At 40.9% G+C, this 15,232-nt stretch overlaps 1 protein-coding gene across 3 annotated transcripts in view; it reads left to right on the forward strand.

Annotated features, from left to right (window-relative positions):
- Nucleotides 1–282: 282 nt before the first annotated feature.
- LOC118362223 (CD151 antigen-like) overlaps nucleotides 283–15,232 on the forward strand; it is a 147,503-nt gene continuing 132,553 nt past the window's right edge. For 2 of the 3 annotated variants that reach the window (XM_052479236.1, XM_052479237.1), the window contains exons 1-2: nucleotides 283–509; nucleotides 9,172–9,268. In XM_052479236.1, coding sequence (XP_052335196.1) covers nucleotides 9,173–9,268 — 96 coding nt within the window. In that variant the 5' untranslated portion in view covers nucleotides 283–509; nucleotide 9,172. The remainder of the gene's footprint in view (nucleotides 510–9,171; nucleotides 9,269–15,232) is intronic. The other variant, XM_052479243.1, reaches the window with a different exon arrangement.

The raw sequence follows: 15,232 nt of genomic DNA on the forward strand, positions 1-15,232 counted from the left end.
TCAATGTGTCATGTCATAGCCAGCGGACACCCCATTATTTCTGCAGACATCCTTGAATCTTAATTCAGAGCAGATATTTAACAGAGTTTTCGGGAAAAAACGGGAACACACAGAATAGAGCGCACAGCTCTTCCAGTAAATATTAACATTTACAGTGAACATTATTAAAAGTAGTCATTGTGCATAGAGTTGTAGCCTATGGTTTGTTCAACTTTGAAATCAATATTTTGTGTTTGGCAAAACGTTTAAAAAATCCGTTCCCCGTTCGCAAAGCAGCAACCAGGAACAGAACTGCCTCAGGGCAGAAAAAAAGCAAGGTGATTGGGGTGGAGTCGACACGACCTACTGTGCAGTCACAGACTCCAGTGGACTAGCTACTCACAAGTTTACCATTTTGCGCTTTGGTTTGGACAATTGAAGGAATCCCTGAAAAAAATATAGTTTTAAACGTCTCTATCTATTATTTTGGATACATCAACGCCTTGCTACTTGTAACAACACAGCCGCAGGTAGGTACGGAGCAGCAGCTTCAAGCTTGCTACTTTGTAAAACATTAACATGTTCGACAGCCACAATGTTGCAATTCACAGAAAATTTTAATTTAAACGTTCCTTTTTGGATTATAAGGCAGCCTATTTATGTATTATTTTAGTGATACCAAGCATGGTTTAAATGTCAATTTGAACGTATTACTGCGGGAAAGTGACTGTCTAGCTAACGTTAGCATGTAGGCTAGGTTAGTTCACAGGAACACAGTAATTATATATTATTTGTGAATCGGAGTTACGCAGTCAACTGCTGTGATTAGGTACGACAAATATTCTTTAGAACAGGGATCATCAACTAAATCTCCCCCTGCCAGACTTGCTTGTTAGTGGAGATTTCCGCTCTTCACTCCGTTGTCAGTTTAGCCTACATTTTACTGATCTTCGTAGCAGAAAGCATGTTGTGTGTGTCCTTCAAGGCAGCTGTCAATGATTATGCTGCGTTTCATTTTTTTTTTATGGCTGTTTGATCGCGGGGGAGGCACTAGTAATGTCTGCAATTTTCGGTTTGGCTATTTGTTTCAAGTGTATTAGTCTATAAATAAATCTCTTTGCAAAATTCGTCATCTCCCCCATGTCTTATTCGACTAGTTGTTGTTCTGAAATGTTTATTGCTTGCCTACATTTTACTCCCTCTATGGGCGGAGCATATAATTGTAAATAATTCGTAGACTGCAAATTGACCGCAAGAAGCCCGAACAGATATAATATTTGACTAAAACATTTCGTTATCTCAAACCTTGGCTCACATTTTGTATGGTTACATACAGTGCCATGCAAAAGTATTCACACCCTTTGGAATTCTTTTCATTTAATGTGTTACAAAGTGGGATTAAAATGTATATTATTGTCTTTTTTTTGTCAACAATCTACGCAAAACACTAATGTCAAAGTGTAAGATTTTTTTGTTTCTTGGGTGTGGGGGGGGTAAATACACAATTCATAACTAAAATCTCGTCGTTGTTTAAGTATTCAGCCCCTTTGTTTAGACATTTTAAATTAGTTCAGGAGTACAATGCGGCTTAACAAATACAGTTGAATCCCACTTTGAAAAACAATCAAATGTGAAGAAATCCAAAGGGTCTGAAGACTTTTGCAAGGCACTGTATATCTCTCTATCATGCGTGGTAACACTTTGGCGTAGATTTCCAAAATAAGAATATGAGAACTTGTGGGGCCAAATAAAATCACCCGCTGTCCGCCAGTGGTGGAACCCTGCTTGAGAACATGATTTATTACCCAACCTATTTTCTTTTGTTCTTTGTCATGTAGCCTATTTTGTATGACAGTTGCATGCAATTCAAAGGCTATAATTGTCATTTATGGAGTTTCAATGAGGTGCTTCATTTGAATTTCCTACAACCTCCATCAAAATAATTATGTTTGGAATTGTTAAGAAAATATTGTACACTGTAATAAGTATCAAATCAAATTGTATTTGTCACATGTGCCAAATACAACAGGTACACCTTATAGTGTAATGCTTACTGACAAATTCTTAACCAACAATGCAGTTTTAAGAAAAATACATAAAATAAATAAAAGTAACAAATAATTAAAGAGCAGCAGTAAAATAACAACAATAGCGAGGCTATATATAGGGGGTACAGGTGCGGGAGCACCAGTTAGTTGAGGTAATTGAAGCTGTTTAGAAGCCTCTTAGACCTAGACTTGGCTCTCCTGTACCACTTGCCAATTGTCTTTGACAATTTTTTAGGGCCTTCCTCTGACACCGCCTGGTATAGAGGTCCTGGATGGCAGAAAGCTTGGCCCCGGTGATGTACTGTGCCTTACGCACTACCCCCTGTAGTGCCTTGAGGCCGAGCAGTTGCCATACCAACCAGTCAGAAACTTTTGAGGATCTGAGGACCCATGCCAAATCTTTTCAATCTCCTGAGGGGGAATAGGTTTTGTCATGCTCTCTTCACAACTGTCTTGGTGTGCTTGGACCATGTTAGACTGTTGGTGATGTGGACACCAAGCAACTTGAAGCTCTCAACCTGCCCCATGACAGTCCCGTCGATGAGAATGGGGGCGGGCTCGGAACTCCTTTTCCTGTAGTCCACAATCATCTCCTTTAAAAAATGTTTTATTTATATATATATATATATAATTACTGAAATTGAAAAAATTCAGGCATTTATAAATAAAATCCAGGCTTACTTTATCAAATGCCTTTTCAAAATCTGCTATAAATACCAATCATCTCCTTTGTTTTGATCACCTTGAGGGAGAGGTTGTTGTCCTGGCACCACATGGCCAGGTCTTTGACCTCCCTATAGGCTGTCTCGTCGTTGTCATTGATCAGGCTGTTGTGTCGTCAGCAAACTTAATGATGGTGTTGGAGTCGTGCCTGGCCGTGCATTCATGAGTGAACATGGAGTGCAGGAGGGGACTGAGCACACACCCCTGTGGGGCTCCTGTGTTGAGGATCAGTGTGGCGGATGCGTTGTTACCTAACCTTACCACGTGGGAGCGGCCCGTCAGGAAGTCCAGGATCCAGTGGCAAAGGGAGTTGTTTTGTCACAGGGTCCTTGGCTTAGTGATGAGCTTTGAGGGCACTATGGTGTTGAATGCTGAGCTGTAGTCAATGAATAGTATTCTCACATAGGTGTTCCTTTTATCCAGGTGTGAAAGGGCAGTGTGGAGTGCAATAGAGATTGCATCATCTGTGGATCTGTTGGGGCGATATGCAAATTGGAGTGGGTCTAGGGTTTCTGGGATAATGTTGTTGTGAGCCATTACCAGCCTTTCAAAGCACTTCATAGCTACAGACGTGAGTGCTACAGGTTGGTAGTCATTTAGGCATGTTACCGTAGTCCCTGTGCCCAAGAACACTATGGTGGTCTGCTTGAAACATGTTGGTATTACAGACTCAGACAGGGAGAGGTTGAAAATGTCACTGAAGACACTTGCCAGTTGGTCAGCGCATGATAAGCCATATGGCCCTGCGGCCTTGTGAATGTTGCTCGCTGTTCTGATTTCTAGAAGCTCTTTTCGGTCATAAGACACGTTGGCAGAAACATTATGTACAAAATAAGTCACATATAATGCAAAAAAACATGTACAATTGGTTACGGGATTGTAAAACGTCAGTCATCTCCTTCAGCGCCATTTCTTAATATGCCAGTCGTTTGCAAAATACCCCAAAACCTATATATTAATTATTTTAAATGTCTTTTATTGATCATTAATCTAATTCATATTAGTTTGACTAAACATGTACCGGCCTATAGCCAATATAAAAGTATGCGAATGTGAAGGAACATGGTTTTCTTTTGTCAAGTCCTAAACATGTCTGGAACTGGAAGGGTTCAATGCCTTCAAATACTTGAATGATCTGTCATGCACAGGAGAGAAGTCAGTGATTACTCATGGGGGGTAAGTTGGGAGCCTATTTCATACAGGTGTGGTGTGTCTGGGGGTATTTCTGCTTGCCAGCAGTCTTGTATTGAGCGGTAGGCTCAATTAAGATCTGAAGGAAAAAGGGGGATTTCAGTGTTCAAAATTTGAACATTCATGTACGTTCTCAGTGTTTTGAACCCTGTGTATTGAAAGAGCATTTTGATTTTTGTATGTCTCAGATTTGGAATTTTAAGTTGGACCTCTTTAGTGCATTGTCCTCCTCCTGTATGCATTTGTTTTCTTTACTCAGCTGCACCATTTATGTACATAATACAATAATGAGTTCCTGTCAAAGGTTTGTTTGAATTTAATCGACAGGGACACACTAAAGGGGTCCACCCTAACAGATGGTCAACAGACACAGGGCAGGTTCAGTCAACTGACCCCCACACAAATACAGGCCTACACACACTGTAAAACCACGAATGCTTGATGACGTACTCTACATTGTCTGCTAATGCCAAATGTAAGCATGGTGTGCTTACTTAATAAGTTGCTGGATATGGAGTTCTCTATATTAGATGCCAGAAAAGTTATTCCACCAGAAATAGCTTTGGCTACTGTATGTATTAACATTTTGGTTTTGGAGACACACAAGTGTGATAGGGATGTTAATGTCAGCAAGTCCTATTCATGCCCGCATCATCTTTGTGGGCCGTGTGTGACTTTAAAAAAAAAAACTTATGTAATTTTTTTGGTGACCATGCCCTCCTTTTGCCTGTGGATATAAACTCCGTATGATCTCACTGGTTTTATGCTCCTCAACCCAACTGAAAGGACATCCACAGACACGAATGAACTCAATGACTAAGCGTGTAACTCATTGGGGTGTTGACTATATATGTTCAGGCCAACTTTTGATCTCGTATATAGAGAGATAATGTTATAGATATGACCTTTTGTCAAATAAATCCAAATCAATTATTGGTCACATGAATTAAGTATGCACTCTCACAGTAAAATACCGTAATGGTCGGATCATGCAGCATGAGAACACATGATGCTGCTGTGCTCAGTGTTATAGTGAATGTAAGCCCATTCAAACAGCTCAGTTACAGCACAATGCAAATGCGTCTTCATTCCACAGCTGTTGTTTGCTTTGTAACCTCTTCCCTATGCTGGCCGGCAGTAGCCTGTTACATTAGGCCCTGAGAAGGCTGTCTGCATTTGTGTCTGTGTGTGCACGAGTGGTGTAGAGAAGGCAGTGAAATTACAGTAGAGAAGGCTCTTATATTTGTATTACAGAAAGCTTAGACCAGTACACTCTGGTGCGGCCTGTGTGTGTGGGAGAGACAGACGGAGGAGGGGGAGAGGGCAGGTCCAGACTTGACCGATGAGTTAAAGGTGCCGTATGGTCAATCTAACGTCTGCTTTGGCCGTGCAGCATTTACGGTGATGCGTCCTAGGCAGATGTCACGGTATTCATACGTCTTGCACTTCGGAGCAGTGCAGAGATGTTGTGAAGGAAGTTGTCAAGAAGGTGAGTTTGTGTTTATACAGGACCTCCCGCCCCCACCTAACGTCAAACAATCACATCAATGCAGAGCCCTCCGCATTGTTACAAAATTTGGGAGGCGCACGGCGATGTGGTACGGAGCTCAATTTGGCCTTTGCATGCCTCCGGAGGCTCCGCAATTGCGTCACACCCTCCATACGGAGCCTCAAACCACGTTTTTTGTTTAACTTGGGTCAAATGTTTCAAGTAGCTTTTCACAAGCTTCCCACAATAAGTTGGGTGAATTTTGGCCCGTTCCTCCTGATAGAGCTGGTGTAACGGAGTCAGGTTTGTAGGCCTCGCACATGATTTTTCAGTTCTGGCCACAAATGTTCTATGGGCTTGAGGTCAGGGCTTTGTGATGGCCACTCCAATACCTTGACTTTGTCCTTAAGCCATTTTGCCAGAACTTTGTAAGTATGCTTGGGGTCATTGTCCATTTGGAAGACCCATTTGCAACCAAGCTTTAACTTCCTAACTGATGTCTTGGGATGTTGCTTCAATATATCATTTTCCAGCTTCATGATGCCATCTATTTTGTGAAGTGCACCAGTCCCTCCTGCAGCAAAGCACCCCCACAACATGATGCTGCCACCCCCGTTCTTCACAGTTGGGATGGTGTTCTTTGGCTTGCAAGCCTCCCCTTTTCCCTCCAAACATAACGATGGTCATTATGGCCAAACAGTTCTATTTTTGTTTCATCAGATCAGATGACATTTCTCCAAAAACTACGATCTTGTCCCCATGTGCAGTTGCAAACCGTAGTCTGGCTTTTTTAATGGCGGTTTTGGAGCAGTGGCCTTTCAGGTTATGTCGATATAGGACTCGTTTTTACTGTGGATATCGATACCTTTACCTGTTTCCTCCAGCATCTTAACAAGGTCCTTTGCTGTTGTTCTGGGATTGATTTGCACTTTACGCACCAATGTACGTTCATCTCTAGGAGACCGAATACGTCTCCTTCCTGAGCGGTATGACGGCTGCGTGGTCCCATGGTGTTTCTCACGTCACCCCGCTCCTCCGCTCTCTCCACTGGCTTCCAGTTGAAGCTCGCATCCGCTACAAGACCATGGTGCTTGCCTACGGAGCTGTGAGGGGAACGGCACCTCAGTACCTCCAGGCTCTGATCAGGCCCTACACCCAAACAAGGGCACTGCGTTCATCCACCTCTGGCCTGCTCGCCTCCCTACCACTGAGGAAGTACAGTTCCCGCTCAGCCCAGTCAAAACTGTTCGCTGCTCTGGCCCCCCAATGGTGGAACAAACTCCCTCACGACGCCAAGACAGCGGAGTCAATCACCACCTTCCGGAGACACCTGAAACCCCACCTCTTTAAGGAATACCTAGGATAGGATAAAGTAATCCTTCTCACCCCCCTTAAAAGATTTAGATGCACTATTGTAAAGTGGCTGTTTCACTGGATGTCATAAGGTGAATGCACCAATTTGTAAGTCGCTCTGGATAAGAGCGTCTGCTAAATGACTTAAATGTAATGTAAATGTTTATACTTGCGCACTATTGTTTGTACAGATGAACGTGGTACCTTCAGGCGTTTGGAAATTGCTGAAATTGAATTTAGGCAATTACTGAACTGATCAATTGGCTCAGTTGGGAACAGAACCCGGTTTCAACCGTTCCCAAGATTTAAAGTGATCACTGCACACGGACAACTGCAGCTGTTGGATCACTTCAGAGTTCGTATCTACACCATAATCAAGATGCTGGATGGACTCCAGCTATGCCTGATACAAAGCTCTATCGAGGAAAAGAGTGAAAATGGGATGTTATTGCGCCTGGATACAATGCACCTAATTTTGGCTAGATATTCTGCTTACTTACTTCCCTAAAGTGACTCAGACTCGATTACTATTCCCCTATTACTTTACTTCAGAGATCGGAAACCACTAGCCTAGCTATTAGTTACTTTGTTTACTTCCTGTCGTCTTGGCTTCTTTTCTTGAAGTCTAATAGTAAGACGCTCCTTCGTCCCGCCTCTTCTAATCATCAATCTTAGAACCACGAAGCAGCGTATCAATGGATTACAGGCAATATGGAAGAGCTTTGCGCTAGAACAAAGTATGTCTTTTATTTTTTACAATTGACATTAAACAAATGTATTTTGCAGTTAAATGCAGAGACACCAGTGGTTGTTTATGTTACGATAAATAGACGTTGTTTGTCACACATTTTAAAAATACAGAAACCTAAAAACTGTCTGGGGTAGCGTTACTGACAAATGTCCAGGCAAGTGTTTATAAAGGGCCCAGAAGTGTGTTTGGGGCAGTTTGCATTGAAACATTGGGATAGTGTGTTGATATCCCTAATATTTGAATGAACACAAGCATACATGCATACTTAAATCTTAACAAAAATACATCTAGCCATCTGCCAAGATTAGAAACTTGTAGAAACATCTGTACTCCATGACATTTGGAGTGGACAGGTAGTAGTTGATGCAGAGAGAGAAGAATTAGATCAGGGTTCAGGGATAGAAGACCGACAAGTGGTGGAGAAAAATGCAAACAAACGAGGGACAAGAAGATGACTATTGTGTGACTGCACGTGCACCTTCGGTTTGGGGGCATTGTTATATTGTCATCATTCACCCAGGTGTTTCTGTTTTTATTCCTTTGTAATGCAACAGTTGAGATTTTAAACTTTCTTCAGATAGGCTTTAGGGAAGTCAAGTTGAACTCATTAACTAAAATAGCAGTGCAGCAAATGTGAATGAGCTCTCAGTTAATTCATAGAAGTGTGTGTGTGTGTGTGTGTGTGTGTGTGTGTGTGTGTGTGTGTGTGTTATGGTCTTGGTGTATGGCTTCTTATCCAGAAAGTTTTTTTTTTTTTTTTTTTTTCAGAATTTTTTTTTTTTACCGAGCAATAACACCCAATTCAACTAATGATTTCTTAATTGAAGTCTATCATTGGTTGAATCAGATGTGTACTGGTTGGCAAGAACAAAAGCCTAAGTTCACATTGATCTCTGGATACGATTGGATCCTGTTATGAGTGCTACTTTCACGATAAAAGTAATGATCAGTTTATTGTAGCTTTAGAATATAATCTAATTGTACATAAGAAATGTCAGTTTAAGTTTTGAACATTTGGAAATGAATTAAAATAGATTATTAAGAGGTGGGTTTATTTGGAACACCCATGGGTTTAAAGCCCATTGCTGACTTTTCATATATTGTAAATAAAGTCACAACTTCCCATGAAAAATTTATATTTCATAAAAATTAGGGCAGTGTGTTAAAAATATTTTAAGACATTATCTAAAAATAAGCTAAATCAAAAAGTTCACTTTTGAGCTATTAATAATCATATTTTTTACATTGAATAAATCTTATTTAACATGTTTTATTTCATAGTATAAACACCCCATGTTTTAGAGCACACTATAAGGAGTATACTGACACCAAGATGTTGTTCCTACCATGTATGGCTCACGGATCATAGGGCCTTAAAGGAGGCCTGTATATGTCAAAAAATGGATTTTCTCAATAGTGGTTTGTGATACGAATGTGAAAAGCATGTTAAACATCCTTACTCCAATAAAGTTTTTATTTGAGAATTGCCAGAACGAACTGTGATAGCAAAAATAGGATTACTCTGTGTCTGGGGAAACTGGCCCAAAAAGAAACAACAGATTCAAGGTTAACTGTTTGAATATTTTCAAATCCACCTCTCAATTGAATTCAAATCCACCTCTCTCTTTCTCCTGCAGCATGGGGGCACCACCAACAGCGTACGACGAGAAGAAGGAAACATGTGGGACCGTCTGTCTGAAGTACCTCCTATTCACATTCAACTTCCTTTTCTGGGTGAGTCTGTCTGTCTGTCTGTCTGCCTGCATGTGACTTTCATGCTGGGGAAGACAACCCCTCTGAGAAATATGGTCTTTTGTAAGCTTTCCGGTGTCCACAGACCAACACAACACCACCAGGCATTCCATCCCACATTCCCTATCACACAACTGTGCTACCCAGCCCACTAGACTGAACAGCTAGTCAGCCACACTGGGGGAAGTCACCAGGGAAATCTCAAATTCTACTACAATTACGATTCTGTTCCTTTACAATGTTGTCAGTGTCAAGATAACATTATGTCTGGGCGATTATTTAAGTTAGCAGCAGCTACTGTATTTCCTCTGAATATATCTAATGCAGTGCCTTCAGACAGTATTCACACTCCTTGATTTCCCCCCACACACATTTCGTTGTTACAGCCTGAATTTAAAATGGATTAAATCGAGATTGTGTCGCTGGCCTACACCCAATACGCCATAATGTCAAAGTGGGATTATGATATTGGACATTTTTACAAATGTATTAAAAATGAAAAGCTGTAATGTCTTGAGTTAAGTATTCAACCCCAAGCCTAAATAAGTTCAGAAATAAAAATGTGCTTAACATGTTGCATGGACTCTGTGCAATTATAGTGTTTATCATGCCTTGTGAATAACGTCCCCATCTCTGTACCCCACACATACAATTATCTGTAAGTTCCCTCAGTCGAGCAGTGAATTTCAAACAAAGACCAGGGAGGTTTTCCAATGACCCGCAAAGAAGGGCACCTATTGGTAGATGGGTAAAAATATAAAAAGCAGACATTGAATATCCCTTTGAGCATGTTGAAGTTATTACTTACTGTTTGGATGGTGTATCAGTTCACCCAGTCACTAGATAGATACAGGCGTCCTTCCTAACTCAGTTGTCAGAGAGGAAGGAAATCGCTCAGGGATTTCACCATGAGGCCAATGGTGACTTTAAAACATGTACTGCGTTTAATGGCTTTTAGGTTCTAATTAAACAGAGTAAAAAACTCACGGACAACTAAGAAAAGCTCAGACCAAGTTTATTTACACAAGTGCTGGTATTTAACCCTTTCTCCTCTGCTGAGTCTCCTTACACATCTGAACAGCAATACACCTCTGTTGCTTGACAGAACTCCCTCACTTCATCTGACCTGACCTCTGCCCAAGTTCCGCACTACTCCCCAACTCACAGCTGTCCTGTTGACTTGTACCAGTCTGTTGCCATTCTCCTTCCCATAGGATCCCTGATGTCTAACAATAACATATTCTGAAAGAACCATCACCGTTAAAGGAGAAAACTGAGCATAGATCAACAACATTGTAGTTACTCCACAAATACCTTCCTAAATAACAGCTTGAAAAGAAGTAAGCCTTTACATAATAACATGCATCCTATTTGCGAGGCACTGAAGTAAAACTGCAAAAAAAAAATGCTTAGAAATGAAACTTTGTCCTGAATACAAAGCGTTATGTTTGGAGCAAATTCCACACAACACATCACTGAGGACCACCCTTCATGTTTTCAAGCAGGGTGTTGGCTGCTTCATGTTATGTTCATGCTTGTCATCGGCAAGGACAAGGGAGTTTTTGGGGGGATAAAGAGAAACGGAATAGAGCTAAACACAGGAAAAATTCTTAAGGAAACCTGGTTGTCTCCTAGCCAACTGGGAGACAAATTCACCTTTGACTGATTTCCTTTTATGATCTGTAACTCAGTAAAATCTGTACTGTATCTGTAAAACAACTGTTTTATGATAGTTCTTGTAAGTGTGCCCCATTTTATTTTTATAATACAACAAAAAAAATGTACCGGTAGCCTACAGACTTTTCACGTGTGTAGCTTATTGTTGGTCAATCAAAACAGTACTACCGTCAGAGGCTCCATGTGTAGCAAGTGAGATTTCTAGTCAATGCAATATGGAATGGATAAATGAGAAGGAGTAGACTACAATGATCAACCAACCGGTAGGCTGTTTAATATAAATGGATTTGTTGTAGACAAGAACACAGGGACGCAGCAAAAATAACCTCAATCGATTTGATGCAGTCGTGACCGACACTACCAGATGAGATGATAGATAAAACTTGTTGCTGCGATAGTTTATCTAACTTGCGTGAGTCGGTTAGGCTACTTTCTCGCTTTCTATCTCCCTCCGTGTCAGACATACTGGCCCTTCTCCTCCCGCACCTCTCCCCCACACGTCTGTGCTGAAACAACAGGCAGAGTGCACCTCTTCTGAGTCGCGCAAGCAGGTCCCCATTGAAGTAAAACAAATATATGTATTTATTATTATTTAAAAGATTTAGTACACAAATGGTGTCGGCCTTCTCTCCTGCTCCATTTTTGTTCTGGTACTGCTTAGCCACAAGCTCTAGACATGCTCTGCCTAGCATTTTTCGATTATTTTATCACTGTTTTTTTAGTTTGGACTATTCGGGTTGTAATTATTTAGCCTACCCCACCCACATTAGCCACAGTAATTCATTTTCTTTGTTAACTATGTGCAAAATCTATGTGTATTGGATTTTCATCTGCATAAAGGCAGACGAGGATGGAGATAATTATTTTCTGACACTTTAATAAGTGTGTTTTGTCCGACATTGCAGTTTTAACAAGCGAACCATGTGGCTGTAATTTAATGTCGGCCATTACTCTAATCTCATGTTATTATCACGTCACAGCTATTTTACAACGCTGTATCGCAGCAATTTGATGAGATGTGATTTGGTGCACCCTGCACACTTCAAGGAAAGAGACTTGTGCACACGTAGAATCGATGCCAGTTTTAGGTTATTTGTTAAGATTTCGGTCTAAAATACCTCCATGAGAACATGCAGTTTGCACTGCCACTTTCCCTGGACTCTAACACCAGCGGCAATTTACTTTGTGTTTTTGTTCAGTTTGAATGTGACATCTTACTGTATTCATTACACGGTCTGACAAGCTGCATAATAAATGAGGCCTAATTAGACAAAAGAACAATGAAGTCGTTCAAAGAAGATAATTTCAAATTTCAGGACTTCTGTAATATTTACTATCCGGATCCCCATCCCTTTCCTCCAGGCTGCCCTGTCATCGGTATGTTGTTTTCCACACTTCAAATAGCAATTACAGGCGCTCACCTGACGTAGTTTCCACAAGACCTGAAACAGATCAATGCGAAACACTGTGTCGGTTCTATCATGATGAAAATCAGACTCTTCTTTGGCTGTTGCTGACAAATTATCTGAGAAATGCAGCCTGTCTGCTGTTCTACCTCTGTCATATGCATTTTTATTTAGACTCTCAGGATATCCGGAAAATAAAGTCAAGATATTTTCTAAAAGTAAATGTATTAATTAAAATTATAATCAAATGCCCACATATTCCCAGAACGCATGCATTCCAAGCCAATAGACAGTAACACATGTATTTATGGACTAAGCACAAACCAGATGGGATTGTGTATCGCTGCAGAATGCTGTGGTAGCCATGCTGGTTAAGTGTGCCTTGTATTCTAAATAAATCACTAAGAGTCACCAGCAAAGCACACCACCTCCTCCAAGCTTCATGGTGGGAACCACAAATGTTGAGATCATCCATTCGTTCACCTACTCTGCTTCTCACAAAGACATGGCGGTTGGAACCAAAAATCTAAAATCTCAAGATTGCTCGTGTTTCTTGGCCTAAGCAAGTCTCTTCTTCTTATTGGTGTCCTTTAGTAGTGGTTTCTTTACAGCAATTTGACCATGAAGGCCTGATTCACTCAGTCTCTTCTGAACAGTTGTTGAGATGTGTCTGTTACTTGAACTCTGCAGCAGAGGTAACTCTGGGTCTTCCATTCCTGTGGCGGTCCTCATGAGAGAAAGTTTCATCATAGAGCTTGATGGTTTTTGCGACTGCACTTCAAGAAACGTTGACATTTTCTGCGTTGACTGACCTTCGTGTCTTAAAGTAATGGACTGTCATTTCTCTTTGCTTATTTGAGCTGTTTTTGCCATATGGACTTGGTCGTTTACCAAATAGGGCCTCAAACGGCAAGTAAACAAAGTCTGTTTTTACATCCATTGAGAATGACCATAATTCCTCAATGTAGCCTATTTGGACCATCTTTCCAGCTCTCTCCTTTTCGATAACCACTCAGCATGAAAGCGGAAAGAAATGTCATGAGGAGGGGGGTCGGGAACAGTCTTACAGTGTACATTACATAAACATCAGCAGGACTGTCTGTGCGTGTGTTTGTGTATGTTTCACAGACTGAATGTCATTGACATCGAGTGTATTGCCACCCATCTCCTCTTGCTCCCTTAGTGCATGAATGACCCTGCATTACAAGGAGATCAGTATCTGTGTAAGTGATTGAGTTGGCACGGGGACACGTTTTTGTGCTGCAACATCTGCTGACAGTACAAGTGTATATGTATTATACAGTCGATTTAAACACTTGTCATAATATTGAAACGGTGGACGGTGATGTATTTTCTAAGTTGATATAGGCCTACACTTCTAGAGGAAATGGTTATGTTGCGTTTTTAAAGAATACACACCAAACACTGGCATCTTTAATTAACACTCATGGGAACTATTCCACAGTTTTTAATACTACACAAGAATTAATGGCTATAAGGGTTGAATCTGGCAGTGGTTAATTTGTTTGCCACTGTAGGTGTGCTGTAGCAAGTTTATCTGCTTTGGTTTTCGGGATGATTGATCTATGTCAAGGGAGGAGCTGGTTTTTGCATATTGTTTATAGGGTTCATCCCATTTAGTCGGCTGGTTTATTTTTTGGTCAATAGGCTGTTGGTCGACCAAGATTTTTTTTTTTTAGTTAAGTGCCGTGGGGATGGCACTGTTTACATCAGTCTGAGACATATATATGGTTATATTACATAAGAACAATGGTGCAATACTAATACAAAGGATATAGTTTTTAATAACAAATGCACTTTCTCCCGCAATGGATAGTGGTCGCTGTTGAATTGGCTCCTTTTCCTAGACCATGTTCCTACAGTGGCAATAAAAAGTATGTGAACCCCTTTGAATTACCTGGATTTCTGCAATCATTGGACATTACATTTGATCTGATCTTCACAACAATAGACCAACATAGTGTGCTTAAACTAATAACACACACATTATTGTATTTTTCTTGTCTATATTGACTACATCATTTAAACATTCACAGTGTAGGTTGGAAAAAGTATGTGAACCCCTAGGCTAATGACCAAACGCTAACCTGGAGTCCAATCAATGAGACGAGATTGGAGATGTTGGTTAGAGCTGCCCTGCCCTATAAAAAACACTCACAAAATTTGAATTTGCTATTCGGAAGAGGCATTGCCTGATATGAACCATGCCTCAAACTAAAGAGATCTCAGAAGACCTAAGATTACGAATTGTTGCCTTGCATGAAGCTGGAATGGGTTACAAAAGTCTCTCTAAAAGACAAATTGTTTATAAATGGAGAAAGTTCAGCACTGTTGCTACTCTCCCTAGAAGTGGCTGTCCTGCAAAGATGACTATAAGAGTACAGCTCAGAATGCTCAATGAGGTTAAGAAGAATCCTAGAGTGTCAGCTGAAGACTTACAGAAATCTCTGGAACAGGCTAACAACTCTGAGTTTTCGATACCTAAAACACTAAACAAGAATGGTTTTCATGGGAGGACACCACAGAAGAAGCCACTGCTGTCCAAAAAACCCATTGCTGCACATCTGAAGTTTGCAGAAGTGCACCTGGATGTTCCACAGCGCTACTGGCAAAATATTCTGTGGACAGATTAATCTACACCATGGGTGGATTCATCCCAACTGTAAAGTATGGAGGAGGGAGCATCATGGTTTGGGGCTGCTTCATTTTTCCGGTGATGATAAAGGACAAGCATCATGATCCCGCTATTCATAAGGCACCACCTATGGACTTTATGTCCCAGTAGCATAAACCTGCTATAGTTCCTGAGTATTATCATTATCATCAAACATTGCAATTTGGT

Source organism: Oncorhynchus keta, chromosome 2 (assembly GCF_023373465.1).
Source record: "Oncorhynchus keta strain PuntledgeMale-10-30-2019 chromosome 2, Oket_V2, whole genome shotgun sequence".
Classification (NCBI taxonomy): domain Eukaryota; kingdom Metazoa; phylum Chordata; class Actinopteri; order Salmoniformes; family Salmonidae; genus Oncorhynchus; species Oncorhynchus keta.